Below are 19,409 nucleotides of genomic sequence, written 5' to 3' on the forward strand. Positions count from 1 at the left end.
TTGCAAGTTATCAGATTGTATTTGTGCAAGATTTGTGTCCAGACATAACCAACCTCTCTGCGTGGGTTGCTGTGGTAACGACAAAGGCGCTGGTAACTTTGTAGCTACACTGGGGACGCGGCTTTCCAAAGCAGAAGCATGAGAAATAGAGGTCCATCAAGACGTAGAGTGGGTCGTTCACTAATCGTGAGATTGGTGGTTTGTTCCCCGCCTACTCCACTCCAGGTGTCGAAGTATCCTTGAGCAAGATACTCAACCCCAAATTTCTCCTGATAACTGTTTCTATTGGTTTGTGAGTGCATGACAGTGATTACTGAGTAGCAGGTGGCACCTTTTACCATTTACCGAACACATCACTCAGTTTGCAGTTATTTATTTCAATTTTTCAGCGTTGTCATCCAAAGCGCTTTGCCGGCAGTAGCATGGATTCTTCTCAGCACCTCAGTCACGCTTGATTTTTTGTTATTGTCATGTGTTGCACTGCAAAAGACACTTTGAATCTGATTTGAGCAGCCTGAGCATCTGTACAGATCCGAATGGAATCACATTGCAAAACAGCTCCACATGTGGTTTTAAATAAGTTTGCAAAAATTGCCTTTTGTGTTCTTTGTTGTTGTTGTTCTTGTTGTTGTTTTTTTTTTTTTTTTTCGAAAAATAAATCTGGATATGTCAAAAAGTATTTTTGGGCTGACAGTTAGGCCTGAAATGTCATCATGTGACTTATGGATTTAACTTCAGTCATGTGACAGCAGTTGGTCACATTCATATATTGAAAAGCTCCAGAAAACGATAATAAGTCGATCTGAAATTAAGATTATTCTGTCAAACAGCTTGGCTTGTTTCACTCCAATTATTTTAAAAAAATGTTAGAGCTGAACTACACAAATAAGAGTTTTCCTTTAGGTTAACAATAAAATAAAACCTCAATAACAGATTCCAAGCAAATTATGTTGATGGAAGAGAAAGTGAAAGAGAGGCAGAGAAGCTGAGAGTGAAGGGTTAAAGAAAGAGAGAAAAGCAGTGAGAAAAAAGAAAGAGAGAAACAGCCTGGCAGAGGAAAACTAAAAATGTGTGTTTGGTATCTCGTTTCCTACACACAGCGCATTCACAACCTACGCTCCCTCATGTGACACTACTAAACATGTAGCTAGGCAACAGTGGGCTAAGTCCGTCCTCTGGATTTGGGCGCGAGGCCTGCCTGTAAATAATTCAGCGGTCCCACACACACACACACACACACACACACACACACACACACACACACACACACACACACAGGCCCCTCTACCTCTACCCCTGCCCACCGTCCCGTCCTCTGGGTGTGGTTTGTCTGAGGGGCAGCAGCAGAGCGGGGGTTTGTGGGCAGACGGGATATTTTCGGCTCCGGCTGGCCCCCGCGGCCCCTTCCATTGATGGGACGGCAGCAGCCCGGCGACGGGGCTTGTGGGTAATGCCACCCTTGGCCTGTGGCTGCCCGAAACCATTTCCCTGCTCTCCCACACTGCAGCCAGACAGACTGTCCACGCTGCCACCGCTGCTGCACGGCTGACAGTGTGCAGGGCATCGCCGCCGACCGCAGTGCCGGACAACACCACATACTGTAGTAAACAATAACAGCGCTGTCACACACACGCACAGGCGCACAACTGGGCTTGCCTCACCGAGCAGCATCAGATTTAAGTTGTTGCGGTTGTGCATGCAGTTAAAGGCGTTTCTGCTTACAAATTGTGCATGAAGCAAAATGTGTTGTGCATGTTTTAACACAAGCAGAGCACAGTCAGGGCTGCATTTTTACGATGCAAGTCTTTGATAAGTGTCTTATAACTACCCATATTACAAATTCCATTTTCCAAAACTGAAAAACAATCTGTTTTACATACTGGAGACGGTTCATGCTACAACAATAAAAACACTACACACACATCAACAATAAGTAACAATAAATCATTCTGCATATATTTCAACAACAAAGACACTGTAAACCAGAGGTGTGGACCCCAGCCACCTGACTCACCTCCCATCAGAGTCACATGTTTGATGATATAAACTCAAAAAAAGAAGAAAAGATTAGTCTAAAAATTGTCAGAAAATAGTTTTTAAAAAAAAGTCCATCTTAATATCTCAAAGTCCAAGGTGATTCTTTTATATATTTTGTTTTGTCAGGCTAAAACCCAAAGTTATTCAGTTTAATATGATTTATAACACACAAAAAAAGGAAATCTCTTTGCAAGGCTGAAAAACTGCATTTTCTGCAATTTTTGCATGTGAAATTTCTTCAAATATGAATCGATTTTTAAGATATTTCACTATTATTTTCTGTTGAATGACTAATAAATGCTAATTGAATGTTGTAGCTTCGATGCAAAGATTTGAGACTTCAGTGTGACTTGCAAAACAATACCTTGGTCCCTCCACTGCTGTAGACAACAGCTAATAGAATCAAGTGCAACAATAAAAGTTTTACTATAGTTCAGGGTTAATGGCAGCAGTTGATTCCAAAAAAGGAGTGAGGTTCAGACCCCGGCCCCCCCAGCGTGGGGCTTCCAGTCTGTCACTGTCTTCAGTTACTACTGCAGCTCACTACAGCGCAGCACACCACTGCTGGGAAGAGAAGTGTTTGGTCGGCATCCATTTTGAAGTGTTTGTGAGCTGGAGTGGAGGGACGGTGGTGGTGGAGGGGGGGGGGTTTGGGGTGGGTCGCTCCCTAAAATAGCCCCGACAGAGAAATGACAGGACAGGTGGGGCAAGGTTACCACTGGCCTTGGAATAACAGAGTGCTGCCATAAACCAACAGATTAGCTAACCCTTCGCTGGCCTCTCCTCCGAGACGACTAACCCTCGTTCCACAAACCCGCCGCTCATTCCAAGTCTGACCTCGACGGAGCTCACGACACAGGAAGAGGGCTGAGAGACGACACGCAACACATGACACAAAAAACAGCCTCTTAGCAAGTCATTTTTGTCTGTAGTAGAGTACTTATTACCTTATTGTTTCAGCATTTTTTAAACAACAGAATTAGAACAAATTGTTTATACTCAAGTAATTGGTTTGGTTATTTTTCAAGAAAAAAAAGCTAAAACTTCTCTGGCTTCTCCAATAATAGGATTTACTTTTCTTTTTTTTTTTAACTGTTATTGAACAAAGCAAGCAATTTAAAGATGGCGACTTCAGATTTTGGGACTTGTGATGGACAGATTTCAGTCACCCAGGTGGAATTTTGTCCACTGACAACAACAAAAAGAAGATTAGAAGTTAATAAAACAGACGTATTGGCATGATCATATTACACATTAAAAGTTCATGGGAAGGTCCGTCTGTGGCTTAAATCACATCTACCACTTTGCTGAAGTTTAAGAACAGATGAATGAAAATAATAGATATTTATCAGTGATAACAAAAATCATTACCTCCAGCCTTATATCAATAAAAAAAGACTGCAGCCCATTTCCACTGAAAATCAGATAGTTTTAAGTTTTCTAAAAGCTTAATTGTCCTGAATTCAAGGTTTATTCATGTTGTTTCAAGATACACACACTCATTTTTAGTGCATTTTTTATCTGTCGATTGTTCAGAGCTTATTGGAGCAAATCAGAGCAGATCAATGGATGAGAGGAGCAGCTGATGAATGCAAAATGTTAGACCCTGCAGAAGGAAGGTTAAGTTTCACTTTCACAGTGCCTGGCGTTCTGCTGCTCCCTCTGTGCCCAGAGTACCCTCTGTGCTCTGAGAGTGTAAAGCAATCAATAACCACATGGTGTGTACTAACAGTCCAGCAGCAGATGTGTTAATTGTCCAGCAGCAGATGTGTTAATTGTCCAACAGCAGATGTGTTAATTGTCGCAGGTGTTACAGTTCTTTTTTTTAATCTATTTTTTAAAGATTATTTTTTGGGCGCTTTTTATGCCTTTACTCTGATAGGGCAGCTTTAGCGACAAAGGGGGGAGAGAGGGGAAGACATGCAAGCAAAGGAACGAGGAGAGAATCAAACCCACAGCTGCTGCAGCAAGGACATAGTCTTTGTATATGGGGCCTCTGCCAGGTGAGCTCTTGGGCACCCTGAAAAGTGTAGAACCTCATTGAACCCTTTATTTCTAAGAGTGTAAAGACAAGTTGACATCAGTGCTTGCATGTGTTGTAAGCAGCATGATGGGACACACGCATGTTGTCAGGAATGTCCCCTGGTGCCGTGTGTCCTAAGATCAGGAACTGCAGCAAACGTGTCATTCACCCTGATGAAGACGTTCTGTCCAGCGAATTGCTGCAGTGACGCTCAGCCGCGACTCGATCAGCTCCGCTCTGTTTTCTGAAACTGTCCGCTCAGCATGTGTCCTGCATTAACAAGTCCCCCCCTTTGTTACACGAGTTGAAACTGTTAAAAAGCACTTTCCCTTTCCTTGGCACCTACAGGATTCTTCATGTTTACCCGGGGACGTTTCGCTGGCACGCTGCCCGACATCAAGCGCTCCTCTGTGTTTTCACACATTGTAACAGTATTAAATTACTTGTTTGTTATCACTACGTAACTATCACTGTTTTTTCATGGCCAGCTCCCTGTGTGTTATTAAGTGCATCTGTGTGTCTGATATTCCCTCGGGCTGGAGCTGTAAATAAGAACACACTCTCGCTTGTGAAAAAAGAGGCCCTTATTTTACTCAAGACTATACTCAGCCACTGTTGCACCCACTGAACCCTGTTCTCTGTCAACTGTTGTTTGATTATCAGCCATGGCGCAAGCTTTTAAATATTTCACTGAAATAAAAGCAACAAGAAAACAGTGGAAAACATATGACATAACATGCAGTTACAGTAAATGTTTTTGTAAAATATAGTTGAGAAGATGTGAAGGAAAGTGAAGTTTAAATTGGCGTCAAGAGGAAATATTGTTCCCCTTATTAGAGATTTCAGATTTCTTAAAGAAGGAAGGAAAGAAAAACTGTGGTACAGAAGAAAGGAAGGAAGAGGAGAAGGGCGAAAGTAAAGAGGGAACAAAATAATTCAGGAAAAAATTAATAAGGGAAAGGAAGAATGGGAGGAAGGAAGTAAAGAAAGAAAGGAACACAGAAGTACATTAAAGTACTATATCACCTCTTAGGTGTAGAGTATTTATCACAGCTAAAAACATTCTTTTTTTTTACACTGCCCACTCCACATGGTAATGACTGCAGTTATTTTTAAACTGGATTTTATATCATTTCAAATAATCTATTTATTGTTACACCTCTTGCCTGCACTTTTGCTATTTTATATGGTTATTTTTATTTTGAACTTTGTAATTAATTTGACCTTTTATATCTTCTTTCTTTACTCTTTTATTGTAAATCGGTTACATTTTATTGATCTGTAAAGCACTTTGAAGTGCCCTGTTGTACAATATGTGCTGTACAAATAAAGCGGCGTTGCCAGTGTTACACTGTAAACTAACTGTCCTCTCCGCTGTGTGTTGCAGGTGTAACTACGGCTGGCAGGGTCAGCTCTGCGACGAGTGCTTGCCGTATCCCGGCTGTGTTCACGGCACCTGCAACGAGCCGTGGCAGTGCACCTGTGAGAAGAACTGGGGAGGTCTACTCTGTGACAAAGGTCAGATCTCTTATTCACCCACATTATATTTACACATCCATCTTTTTGGTTATCTACGAGTACTAAAAGTTCATCTCTCATCTTTAAAGTATTTTCAGGTCATTCTCTACAGGTTTATTTTAGTATAAATATGATTTCTTCTGTAAATTTACAAGACTGGTGTAGTGGTTTGTCAATAGACCTTTATCTTTTTGACTCATCACAGTTGGAAAAGAACAGGCGTATTTATTAACATTAATGATGGCAGCATTGCACTTTGGAAAGGTCCTGGTTGTGTGCACGCCGGCTCACTGGTGTATCTTACTGGGACACTTAATGAAACTGAGCCATTAATGTTATCAGTTCCACCTCTGCTTTTCCTACTAAAACAAGACGAAATGTCTGCTGTGAAGAAGGTCTGTCTTAAAATCAGTCTGATGACAATTTAGCCTCTTAGGCCAACGGCAAATATTTCCAGGGTTCCAGTGTAGCCGGCAGATATCCGAATAACAGATATCCAAGCTGACAGTACTTCCTCACTTTGTGCACCTCTGTCATTGTTTACAGACAAATTAGAGCCTTTTTTTGGGGTGTTTTGGTTCCAGATGACATCTGAGCAAATCTCTATGAATGAAAAACTGCATATTAATTGAGATCCTGCTGTGAATAGAGATTATAGTTTCATAATCTTAGCTATAATATTTCATAATTTATATTTTGTTTAATATTACTTGTGATGGTTTTCCAGAGCATGCTGTAGAGTTTCAGATTTTTTTTTAAATGCTTTTCTTTCTTCTTGTGTTTTGTTTTTGTTTTGTTTTTTCCATGCAGCCTCAAAATCAATAAGCAGAAACTTGCTTGAGTTGTTTTAATGTGAATTAATGTGTACACGATTTTCTCCCCCAAACAACACATTTTCAGGAGTTTCCATCTGAAATTGATGCTGTGTGGAAATAAATTAATGGAAGCTGATGGTGGCCAAGAAGGAAAGGGTGAAACAATACAGTTTGATTTGCAAATCAGATAAAAACAGAGCTATTGTAAAGTATTTTTTGATTTCCAGTATGTGAGCTAAAAACCTCTGACGCCACATACAGTAAGAAGCATGAGGACAGAGTGTGATTGGTAAAGCTGCAGGGGACTAAAGTAGAAATTACATTTTCCGTAAATATGTTCTTACATTGTTTTCCTGGTAACCCACAATCAGATGCTTCTGGGAAAAAAAGAAAAAATGAAATGGAGCCTGTAACAGCAAGTTATTGTGTATGGCTGCTAAACTGAAAAAATCTGCGGAGGGATGAGAAGTAAAAGTATTGCATTAATATTTAAATTTTTTGTACATGATCATTTTATCCATCTCTGAGCACAGCTGTCAGGTGTCTTCTGCCCTGAACGTCACTCTGGCAGGTTGTGTATGATTTGTTAACCGAGTGTTTAAACAGACACACACAGAGTGCGTCACATCAGTGTTGTTTGCTGTGCAGATCTGAACTACTGTGGGACCAACCGGCCCTGTACGAACGGAGGGACGTGTATGAACACAGAGCCGGACGAGTATAACTGCGCCTGTCCAGACGGCTACTCTGGCAAGAACTGCGAGATCGGTGAGTCTCTAAATCAAATAAATTCAGGTTTCCAGATACACATTTTTGTGCCACGTCACATTCAGGACAACGATTTCTGATTTTTCCTGTTTATCTGTTCATTTTTCTCTCTAGCGGAGCACGCCTGTGTGTCCAACCCCTGTGCCAACGGAGGGACGTGCCATGAAGTCCCCTCAGGCTTTGAGTGTCACTGTCCTGCAGGCTGGTCCGGGCCAACCTGTGCTAAAGGTGAGGGGGGTCTTACAACCTATTTAAGTCTTTAACAGATCAGATGAAGCAGTGAGATCTACATGTAGTCTGTTTGGTCGCATACAGCTGAAAATGTATAATAAATGATCGTTTTTTAGTGTTACGTGCCACCTTTTGGTACGTCTTTTTCCTTTTCTTCTCATCAATACTGAAGACATATTTGCTGAAAAGCTTCCTAATTATAAAAGATGTGTTTTCAGTGACCTGAAATGCATTATGCATGCAGAGGAAGTACCAAAATGCATAGAAAAAGTTTTCAGATTCACCTGTGCATTAATGTCCCCAATGTTAGCTGAAGTTTTTAAAGTGCTGATAGCTTCAACATCAGTGTGGTTTTATTACATTTCAGACACAGATGAGTGTGCCTCCAGCCCCTGTGCTCATGGCGGAACCTGCATGGACATGGAGAACGGCTTCGAATGCATCTGTCCTCCACAGTGGACAGGCAAGACCTGCCAGTTAGGTACATCTCACTGACTGATTGATTAATATGTTGTGATCAACAATAATAACACAAGATGCTTTACAAATGTTGTGTGGGGTCACTGGTCTGTGCCAAAATTTTCGTCAGATCAGGAGGCGTATTTTGAAATTTGATTCAGAGTATTTTGGAGGGAAAACATTTTATAATGTGTATATTTTTCTAAAATCCCTGAAAAAGTTGTTGCATGTTATTTTGCTTTGGTGTGTTTTTTGTGTGTGTTGCATCAACAGCGAATGCCATGCGTCCAAACTCATTCCAGGAATCCCATTTGCTTGCAGAGTTACAGCATATCTGGGTGTCTGTTTATCCTGCTGTGTCGTTTAACCAGTAGTATTACTGCAGGAGGGCCACTAATTTCAAATGAGTGTGTGTTTGTGTATATGCACGCCCAACGGAGACACTCGCTGGGTATCATCTGTAACTCGAGCCAGGTGACTTGAGTAAAGCTAAAAATAACCTCCCGCCTGGCAACTGCTAGCCTTGGGACAAAATATACTCCAGCGGGGGGTTATCTTTGGCTCCAGACTGGGCGTAACAGGGTTGTATGTACGCTACGGTGAGGCGTCTCCCCGACATAGCGGAGCCCTCACCCCCTTCGACCTCAGCCAGGAAACGCTTTATAACCTGTAAACATGCGCCAGGAGCAGACGAATTGCTTTGGTTTGTGTTACGGATTGTGTTTTTCTCTGGACGCTGCCCCTTTCAGGGAGCGGGGTGGTACCTGGGAGACAGTGGGTGAGGAGGAGGGGTCGAAGTAGTGGGGGAGGCTGGGTTTTTGGGAATGGGTCTGGGTGTTTAGTTTCAGCAGGCCAACAGGTGCCGCTTACCTCCTGGGAGTAGTATTAATGCACTGTGTCGGTTTATAGTGAGCGAGGCGGCGTGGCGGGCGCGGCGAGAGCTGCCTCTGAAACTGACCACTTGGAATGCCGCAGGTCGGCCTTCAGGGAATGCAATAGAGAGACATTAACCCCGACGGGAGGGGGGTGAGAAAAGAGCCATGGAAGACATGAAACCCTGTCAGACATGAACTTCACCCTGTAAATGTTCTGGCAATTTTACATGTTTGAAAAAGACCTCCGAGTCGTTTACCCATAAAAGTCATGAAAGCAATCTGACGGCATAACAGAATCCAACCACATTAACAGAGAGGCTTCACCACACACGAGCTCAAATCTGCACATGAAAGACTTTAATCATTCCACATTGAAGTAAACGTCTCATATATTTTTCATTTGTAATACACAAGGAAATCAATTTAACAACCCATGAAATACTGTGAATGAGCCCATTTTCATTTGTAGTTCCTCTGATGTCAGATGAGCTATTTTTAAGAATGTGTCTCCATTGAAGGTTGTTTTTCCTCATGAGGAGGAAGAAAACAGTTATTTAGCCGCAAAGTTATTTTTAAATTCCTTTACTGATGCACCATTTGCTGCAGAGCACCAAAAGTCAAATCTTGTGCAAGCATGACAGTGCAGTTATTATGGAACATTTCTGTAACAGAGACCTTGGTTTGAAAGCTCAAAGTATGTATTGTAACTGGTAGATAAAACCAGCAATGTTAAAGATTCAGTGTTTGAAATGGCCTTTAGTTAACCAAAGCTTCACCCCACAAAAAGCATAAAACAGTTGGAAGTCAGAAGCCGCTTTTACACTGCCTGTTCAGGGCGGGAACACTGATAGCTGAATGGAAGGACAGATGGTTTGGCCTATAAGCCGCCACAGGAGGAAGTACCAGCGCTGAAACGACGTCTGTATAAACAGAACGATTACCAGGACGGGATCATGGGAAGTACGCGTGTGATGTTTTGATGACGTGTGACCCACCATGGAAGATTTTTAAACGAACTGTTAGAAAAACAGGGGCCGTAAACGTCCGCAAATTGAGAAAACAGCGAGATTCAGGAGCTCATAACGCTGCTTGCAAAGGGCGAGATCAGCTGCCAAATAACAGAGATGATAAACGATTGTTTTTGCCAGGTGATGCCACTGTTGTTGTTTATAAAGCGTTGCTGACGCGCATGTTTTGTGTCACACCAGAGGCAGGATCTGTTGTGTTTCATCCGCCTTTCTTTGGTTCTGTGCAAAAATGCAAAATAAGCACAAAAGGGACATGGCCATGCTGCCCTGCAGTGCGATCTCTGTAAAAAAAAAAAAAAAAAAAAAAAAACGCTAATGTTTAGAGAAAAAGTCATTTTAGTTTGCTGTGCGACGTGAAGCTACGCTTGGTGGCGGGGTTTCTGAGCAGGTCCTCGGCTCTCTGATTCATTCTCTCTGTGTCTCTCGTCTCCATTTTGCAGATGTTGATGAGTGTGCGGGGAAGCCTTGCAACTATGCTTACTCTTGCAAAAACTTGATTGGTGGATATCACTGTAGCTGCTTTCATGGATGGGTGGGCCGGAACTGTGAGATCAGTTAGTATCAATCCAGAAAATCATTCAGTCTTCAGCCTCTTTCTGCTCACCTGTAGTCACACCGTCAGACCCGAGGCCGGTCCTCTTCGCTGGCTACCTTCTCTTCCACCAGCTTCTTCACACGACTCATACTTCTCAAGTCTCTCTGAAGAGCTGACACATGTTTCTGGTTTTTCTGTCCGTATTTTAAGATAAATTTGAATGTATTATTATACTGGATAATATATATATATATATATATATATATATATATATATATCTATATATATATTTATTTGTATTACATCTTATTTTACCAGCAATTTTCATCTATGTCTTCATAAGGCTTTGATAACAAAGGATTGGCCATTTTTTGCTCGTAATACTAGCAAAATGATCTTTATTTAACTTAACCCTTTAAAACCTGAGCAAATTGGTTTTATTTCTTTCAAAAATACGGGTAGAAGGCAATGAGCCACTTCAGAAGGAAGGACCCAAAAATGACGAGAAAATCACCTGAATAAAACACACACAAAAAAGGTGAAAAACAAAGACAACTCAAAAATTACCTAGAAAAGTGCTGATAAAAATGTATTTATTTTATTGTTATTTCATTGTATTTTTTTCTGTAACATATTTTAAATATAGAATTATTAAAATTGTTAATATAGTGTTCGGGACATTCAATATTTTTTGGATAACTTTCTAATAATATTACCTTTTATGTATTTGTTATTTGTTTAGAATATGGACAGAAAACATCAAAATGTTGTGGCTTTTCAGAGAGGAGTGGATTTTAAAAAACACCCATATGAGAAAATCTTTTAAATTAAAGATACTAGTGGAACAGAGGCTAGCTAGTCGAGTCATCTGGACTTCAGCTGCATTTATTCCTCTTTCTCCTGCCTCTCAGATGGCTCTTTTTACCTGCCACACCCTGGCTTAACTCTTCCAAGTTATAAGACTAAACTTTATCCTTTTTCCTGACTGTTGTAAATCTTCTCGAGAAAAATCTTGAGGGCTAGTTTTGACTCCTGCAGTTTTGTAATTGCATGTTCTCACCGCACCTGTGAATCTGCGTCTGACATTTCCTCGGGCGTGGACCCCCTTTGCTTCGGTTGTGTCGACCCCCTCTCTGTAGCAGCTGCATGCTCCAGCACTGATGCATGTTCCACTTTCCCAACTTGTCAAACACAAACCTGATGTTTTCTCTGTGTATTTTCTGCTCAGATATAAAAAGCTGCCACGGTCAGTGTCAGAACGGAGGGACCTGCAAGGTGAGATTCACAAATGTCAAACGTGGACGTTTTTACGGCTTTCAAAAACACTGAGGTCTTTGTTGAGTTTAGACACATGTAAATGTGACATGATGCCGTCATGGAGTTGGAACACGATCATAGCTGTTAATCACAATACCTGTCAGAGCATTCAGTCTGCTCAAGGGTATTATGAAACACTGGTTACCAACGTGTTCTCCCTGAAAGGTTTTTTTTCATTTTCTGATATTAGTTCTCTAGAGAATAAAATAAGGATCTGTCAGGTGCAAGCGCAAGTAAATATTTTGACACAAACATGAATACAATGAATACTACCTGATTTAGTGTTAAACTATCATAAACACAAGGCTGAATTGAAATGGCATCAATAGTTGTCCATTGCTTATTGACCCATTTATCCCCAAAATAAAAAAACATGGGAACATTGTTGTAATCGACAGTGCTTGGCTAAAATGTATTTATTCTTACAATTTCAGATTGAGCACTATTACATGGACATGTTTAAGGGGTTTATCCAGGTTATGGTCATATTCAGGCATTGTGTTTACATGAGCACAAAGTAACCCGGTTATTCATATTCCCCATATACAACCTGTTTCTTTTAGAGTTTTTAAAAACTGAATATACGTGCTCAAACACATAAACAGGATACTCCAAAAACCTGATCATAAACAGGTAGGGATGCACGATAATGGATTTTTTGTTGATATTTGATATGCGGATATATAACAAGTCATTCGCCGTAACTAATACCATTATCACTATCGATATATCCACTTTTTTCCTTACTTGATATTAGTGATCATCAAGTCTCTTCTGCGGTGAAATTAACATCATATTTTGCATACTCTTATCATGATGGCCCAACAGCAAATGGAGACATGAAATGCAATGCTTTTCATTGTATGTAAATTTCATTTATTGTGGAAATGCATTTGAATACTATCAGCATGTTGGCAAGTCTGATGTCATTTTAAAAAGTTCATTTTAACTTCATTTTTAAGCCAATATCAGCTGATAGCAATGATATGCCTCACAATAAATGGATTGTTAAGGTCGATATAAATGCATGAATTGTTCAATATGCTGCCTTTGATTTTGTTAAGCTTTGTTAAGATTTGTTGTTTAGCTCAGTGTTGGGGTTCTGAATCCAACACGTCTCATAAAAGGATGTCTTAGGGATTTGCAAGTGCTATTGGGTGCTTGATCAAAACCAGAATGTTTTTATTTAAATGACATACAGATAGATAGATAGATAGATAGATAGATAGATAGATAGATAGATAGATAGATAGAAATTGTTTGAGCTGCCACTTTGATCATCTTCATCTTACTGAAATCTGACAGCAGACTTTTTTTAACTTCTTGCTCCAGGAGATGGCCAGAGCATACCAGTGTGTCTGCCAGGCAGGATTCATGGGTCGGCACTGCGAGTTTCAGAGAAACCGCTGTGCCAGCAGTCCATGTAGGAACGGTGGCCGCTGCCACACCCTGCTGGACGGGTTCATGTGTGAATGCTCGCAGGGCTTCTCTGGTACAACTTGTGAGGTGAGGACTGGATTCAGCTAGTAAAAGTAACAGTTTAGTGCTTACACTTCAGATTTATTTCTAACTCCCTGTTTTCCATCTGCAGGTGCAGAATGACCCCTGTAGCCCCAACCCATGTCACAATAAGGCTCAGTGTCACAGTCTGATAGGGGATTTCTACTGCAGCTGCCCCGACGATTACGAGGGCAAAACCTGTTCAGAGCTCAAGGACCACTGCAAGACCAACAAGTGTGAAGGTAACACAGCACCTGGAGCATCCTTTTATCTATTATTTTAAGATAAAGTTTACAGGAATCCTTCACCCCCCACCGCCAAATAGACATTTGTATATAAATTACTCAGCCTATGTTATGTTGAATTTGTGCAGAAAACTGGAAAAGTAGAATCTATATTTTGTTCTTTACATTACTAAGTTGAAAGAATGCTAATCACAATCCCTAATTATCCCCATTTCTGTCACCTCAAGTGATTGACAGTTGCACAGTAGCAGTGGCCACCAATGACACCCAAAAGCGGGTGTGGCACATCTCATCCAATGTGTGCGGTCCCCAAGGCCACTGCATCAGCCTCCCTGCCGGGAACTTCAGCTGCTCCTGTGAGCCGGGATTCACTGGCACCTACTGCCACGAGAGTGAGTCATTATTAGCTCTCCACACACACACACACACACACACACACACACACACACACACACACAAACACAACATAACACACAGACTATATTTATCTTCAGTTACCATCACTGGGAACCACATGATTCTTACGGTAATTCAAACTCCAGTTTCACTTAACATCACTCTTGGTTGAGTGTGCAGCAGACGTAAAAAAGGAAATCCAGAGGAAAACATAAACGGGAAATTGCTAATTTATTTTCCACATCTGATAACAATTTTTGCTTTTGTAGTCTCACAGCACACATTTTTGTTCTTGACCCTTTGAAATTTCAGCAAATTGGTTTAATTTCTGTCAAAAACATGGGGAGAAGGCAACGCGCAACTTAACAAGACATGGCCCAAAAGTTAGCAATAATTAATAACAACGTTACAAGAAAATTACCTGAAAATATGCACAAAAAAATAAATAAAAAACAAAAAAATGACCCTGAAATGTGCTGGAAATACAAAAAATGTCTTTGTTTTATATATTTTTTTATTTTATTTTTTCCTGTAACATGATTTGAAATATAAAATTATTATTTTTTTAAATATATAGTTTTCAGGATATTTCTCCCTTTTTTCAACTACTTTTTGGGTAATTTTCTTGTGACAGTTTACTTATTTCTTGCAATTTGAGGAACATATCTTACCACGTAGTTCATTGCCTTTTTTCCCTTTTATCGAAATAAATCACAGCAATTTGCTCAGGTTTCAAAGGGTCAAATGGCTTATGAAAGTTACCTGAATGCTGTACAAGTAAACTGATGTCAATCCGGATTTGAAAGGGTTAAAACTTGAGCAAACAAAAAGTTCATGTAGGAACAAAATAAAACAAAAATTGTGAATATTTGGAATTCTTTTACATTTTTTATCCTTCTTGAAAAATTGAATCACTAAGTGCAAACATTAAATTAAATAACCTGAAATCTGTGAATATCTCCTCTTTGCCTGCAGACATTAATGACTGTGCGTCATCTCCCTGTAAGAACGGAGGCACCTGCATCGATGGCATTAACTCCTTCGAGTGTGTGTGCCCAGGTGGCTGGGAGGGCAGTCTATGTGATGTTGGTGAGTCAGTGTGTGTGTGGGTGTGTATGTCTGAGAGAGCAGGGTTTTTTAGGGTCAATGTGAGCAACAGCACAGACATGCAAATTTCAGGGAAGAGTCTTTCTAAGTTGTGCTGCCTGTGAGTCAGAGATCCTGGGAGAATCCATCACTGGCCTCCAGCAGCAGAGGAAAGATCAGCAGTCTGACAATCTTATGGAAGACAAAACAATGGAGAATTTGTTTTGGGGATAAAAGCAAACGGAAATGTGGCAACTTAACCAGCTGCCTGATTCTAAATCTTTTTGTAACTAGTATTTACATTGTTCAGTGAGCACATTTGCAGATGACGCAGTTACTTATATTACCATTTAGAAAAGGAAAACTGATCAAAAAGCAGAAATAATTCAGTAGGACTTATGATTTATATAAAATATTTTATGTTTATATTATAACAAGCAAATACTAACATAGCACTCTTAGTAATATTCTGCATATGTACTTTTATTTAGACAGGGACACAATAAAACATTAGCCTTATATAAAACAAGGTGAGATGCATTGTACCAGGTTCTAGCAGAGCTGCTAGTAGTATGTTATTAAAAGCTCAAATGAACCAGGAATCAATAGCTAAAGGGATTACACTGATCCACTGTTTGACTTTGTTCCAGATGTGAATGAGTGCAACAAGAACCCCTGTCAGAACGGAGGCCAGTGTGTCGATCTGCTAAATGACTTTTACTGCCACTGTGTAGACAACTGGAAAGGAAAGACCTGCCACTCACGTGAGTTAGTGTGCATGTGGGTGAGAGATAAAGACATCTGTGGTAATATTCTGTGAATTTGTTGATGCATTTGTTAATAATATTATAGAAAAATAATATGAAGTGTGCATATGTGTTACATTTAAATGGACATTTTATCCCCATGCTTTGTTATAAGATGGATTTTAAGAATTTGCATAGTTTGAATGATTTAATCCCAGCCATTTTGTTTATCTTTTAACAATATATGCTAAAAAAACACATTTCTTAATATTCATTAATCTGGGGTTGGATACTGAAACTGGTTCCTTTTCCTAAATGACGGGGACTTATTGGACAAAATCGATACACAGATTTTGGTGGCTAATGACAGTGCCAGGTTGTGTGTGTAACATTAACAAGTGTGCGATCAAAAGAAAGTGGGGGAGTGTAACGTGTATACAGCGTAGTCTGTATACACGTTACCAATATAAGACCAATATATTAAGTAAAAGAGGATTAGATATTGCTAGAACTAAAGATGGTAGAAAATGAATGTTGAGCTTATTTTGAACGTGAATAAATGCTACAACTCCCTCAAGACCCGAGCCATACTCTGTACTGTTTAAAAAGTATCGTTTTAGCATTGCTATTGGAAAAAACCCAAATGTTACCCAAACATATTCCCTCAAAATCAAAATTCAATCATGTTTTCAGTCTGTATAAGAAAATATCACGTGCTTACATAAGTTAGTACCAATATATTTCAATCAACCATTTTCAACGAAAATAATCAATTCAAATTTGTCTCAACATTTTATCCAACCGACCTGTCCTGTTTCACTCAGATATTCAAAACAATACAGAAGCTAGATACTCTCAAAACGTCTTTCACCGAGACTTTTATAGTTACTGTGCGGTAAGTGAACAAAAATCCAAGTAAAGCCCATGAGAAGTGTCTTTGTCCTCAGTTTCAGTGTTCTCCAACATGTCAGGTCTTATATTTTTTAACAACCTCAGCCTCTTAATCTTCTTTCTGAGGCACGATGTCCTCACTGCTGGCTGCTGTGCAGGCTTGTTCTCCCTCTCTGACGGCGTCTCTGAACTGTTCTCCAAAGTACAGCTGAAGTAATCGCTACTCCACACTGGCAAGGAGTCAAATGTTTGAAATCTTTTTCCCATGCGGCCTCGTTTCAGGGGAGAGCCAGTGCGACTCCACTACCTGCAGTAATGGAGGGACTTGTTACGACCACGGAGACTCCTTCCTGTGTAGCTGCCCCTCAGGCTGGGGTGGCAGCACCTGCAACACAGGTCAGGCTCTGACTGCACTCTAATTACTCTGTTATGACTCTGGTAATAATAGTGTAATAATACGATGATATAGTGTGTCTTTATGATCTGTCAGAGAGTGATCGCAGGTCACAGAGCAGCACTCCCACTGTGGGCTGCTCAGAATTAAAACATTAAATAAAAGGCAATCTTTTTTTGTGTTACAGCCAAAAACAGCACGTGTGACTCGGGTCCGTGCGAGAATGGAGGGACGTGCGTCGGAGGGGGAGACGCCTTCACTTGCATCTGCAAGGACGGCTGGAAGGGACTCACCTGCGCACAGAGTATGTCACTGTTGGATGCCATCTTCATGTTACGATGGGTAGATCGCAGAGATGGGATCAATTTAAAAGCCATCATGTCATCGGACAAGTCGAGACAGTTGCATGATAAATGAAATTATAAATACTATTATAATAAAACGTTATTCATTAGACTCAAGTTTCATCACCTTAACTTTGGCAGAGTGAAGCTCCGAAATGATTTAGTGCCAAGTTAGATAAATCAGGGATATCCGACACATCTTATTTTCCCTTTCGTAATGACGACACCGATGTTGACGTGAACTTGCTTGTAGAGCTCCTAAAAGTCGCGGAAATATCTGAGAATTTTATTTAATAATGAGCCACTTTTTTTGGTCAATTTTATCTATTTTGAGCCTGAAATAGTTCATTTAAAGTAATTTATTCTCAGATCTGAGGAATTTTGGAACTCATTAATTTGTTTATCTATGTCTCTCTTGCAGATGCTGACGACTGCAATCCACATCCCTGGTGAGTCAGAATTTTTGTCATTATCAAACTGAATTATTATTATTTAAAAAATAAATAAATAATTTTTGGTTATTGTCGTGGTTGGGGAGAGGGTCCATTGATGCTGTTAGCTGCAGTTTTCTGACATGGTTTCCACAATCTCTCTCTGATATAGTTGAATTCTTCTAAACTGGTGCCACAAACAGCAGAATTTCACCTGTAGAAACCTGTTTATGTTTCAAACATCTTTTTTATTGATCATTTGGACCATAAGGCATTCAGTACAGAAGCTGTGCGGACAAATCTGCACCACTTTATCCATTTTTGGTATTGAGCATGACTCACTTTTCTATGTTATTTAATAGAAAGTTCAACTTGACCTCACTTGATCTTGAGAATTGATTCAACCAAGGTGGTCTGAACTGCAGCCCTAAATTCTACTGACTATTAATCTCTGCTGGGTGCGGCATCTTTGATTCTCGCTTCGCTGCCATTAATCTTAAAACAGCAGCCCAGTTGACATTTGCATCTTTGGTGAGTCACTCTGGATAAATTCCAACAACCAGAGATGCATTGTTTCGACTTGAAAATATAAAACAGAGCTACAAGGTCTCCGAGTGACTCTCACGCTTAAACATCTAATTTTATGTCTTTAAGATTGTAAATGAAAATGTAGAGCATTCGCTGGTTTTTGCTTCTCAGATTTTAGGATTTGCTGCTTTTTTCAGATTATTATAATTGTAAATTCAACGTCTTTGTGTATGGACTCTTGGTTGGATAGAACAAGCCATTTAAAGAAATACTTCTACCCCCAAAAGACCAATTTCATATCGGTTACTCACCCTGTTATGTTGAATTTTTGGAGAAAACATGATTTTCTAACATGACTACATTGTAAGTAAAATATAAAAAAATGGAGAACATGCTTGGAAATATATCTGAGTCATTTGCTCAGTATTTCCCTCAACAGACTGCTCCTTCCAACTGAGAACTGAAGAAAAAGTCTCTATGCTCTCTTCAAACTCCACTGACAAAAACAGTAATTTAATCATGCTGAACACAGGAGCTGCTGGTTACCACTGCCTCGATCCGTAGTTTGTTAATGTTATTGTCTGACTTTGGTAAATCAGAACTAAATTTTTTAAATGCCGAAGTCACACAAAAACAAAGAACTGATTGAGGCAGCTGCAGATCAGCAGCTCCTGTGTTTAGTAAGCTGAAATTAGTAATTTTGTCAATGAAGTCTGGTTTCAAAGAGCACATGATAGTTTTATTTTCAGTTCAGTGATATATTGTAACGTTTGAGCGAGAATGCATTTGTTTATGAAGTACTGAGCATACGACAGGATAAATGAGACTTGGATTCTATTGCACGAGTTCTTTGGAAATTTGTTAACAGACGTTTTTATGTATTTTCAAGAATTTTCTCCATATTTTGATTCTTCATTCACCATAGAGGATGTGAAAAAAGTTTTCTTCACACATTGAACATAACACAGGTTGAATTATTGATAAATAAATGTCATTTTGTGCGTGGAGTATGCCTTTAAAGACATAAACTTGAGTTTTAGGAGATTCTGATTAGTGTTTTTATCTTTCATTCATTCAGTAACTGTAACTAATTATCCAGTCAAGGGTCACTGGGTGGGCTGGAGCCTTACCTAGCCAGTTTTTATTTCTATTTTTTTTTATAGTTTTTTTTTTACAAAATTGCTACGACACACAACCAGAGAACAACCAGGGACTTTTGACAGCTTCTCTGGATCAAATGTG

The 19,409-nt window shown here is 39.9% G+C and overlaps 1 protein-coding gene across 1 annotated transcript in view; it reads left to right on the forward strand.

The window, feature by feature from the left end:
- Positions 1–19,409, forward strand: part of LOC121953244 (protein jagged-2-like) — a 69,999-nt gene that overhangs the window by 36,968 nt on the left and 13,622 nt on the right. Inside the window, exons 6-19 of the mRNA XM_042500225.1 lie at positions 5,448–5,578; positions 7,042–7,161; positions 7,276–7,389; positions 7,760–7,873; positions 10,195–10,308; positions 11,518–11,564; positions 12,939–13,112; positions 13,198–13,348; positions 13,579–13,743; positions 14,723–14,836; positions 15,484–15,597; positions 16,753–16,866; positions 17,052–17,168; positions 17,630–17,657. Coding sequence (XP_042356159.1) covers positions 5,448–5,578; positions 7,042–7,161; positions 7,276–7,389; positions 7,760–7,873; positions 10,195–10,308; positions 11,518–11,564; positions 12,939–13,112; positions 13,198–13,348; positions 13,579–13,743; positions 14,723–14,836; positions 15,484–15,597; positions 16,753–16,866; positions 17,052–17,168; positions 17,630–17,657 — 1,617 coding nt within the window. The remainder of the gene's footprint in view (positions 1–5,447; positions 5,579–7,041; positions 7,162–7,275; positions 7,390–7,759; positions 7,874–10,194; positions 10,309–11,517; positions 11,565–12,938; positions 13,113–13,197; positions 13,349–13,578; positions 13,744–14,722; positions 14,837–15,483; positions 15,598–16,752; positions 16,867–17,051; positions 17,169–17,629; positions 17,658–19,409) is intronic.

This window comes from Plectropomus leopardus, chromosome 14 (assembly GCF_008729295.1).
Source record: "Plectropomus leopardus isolate mb chromosome 14, YSFRI_Pleo_2.0, whole genome shotgun sequence".
Taxonomy (NCBI): Eukaryota; Metazoa; Chordata; class Actinopteri; order Perciformes; family Serranidae; genus Plectropomus; species Plectropomus leopardus.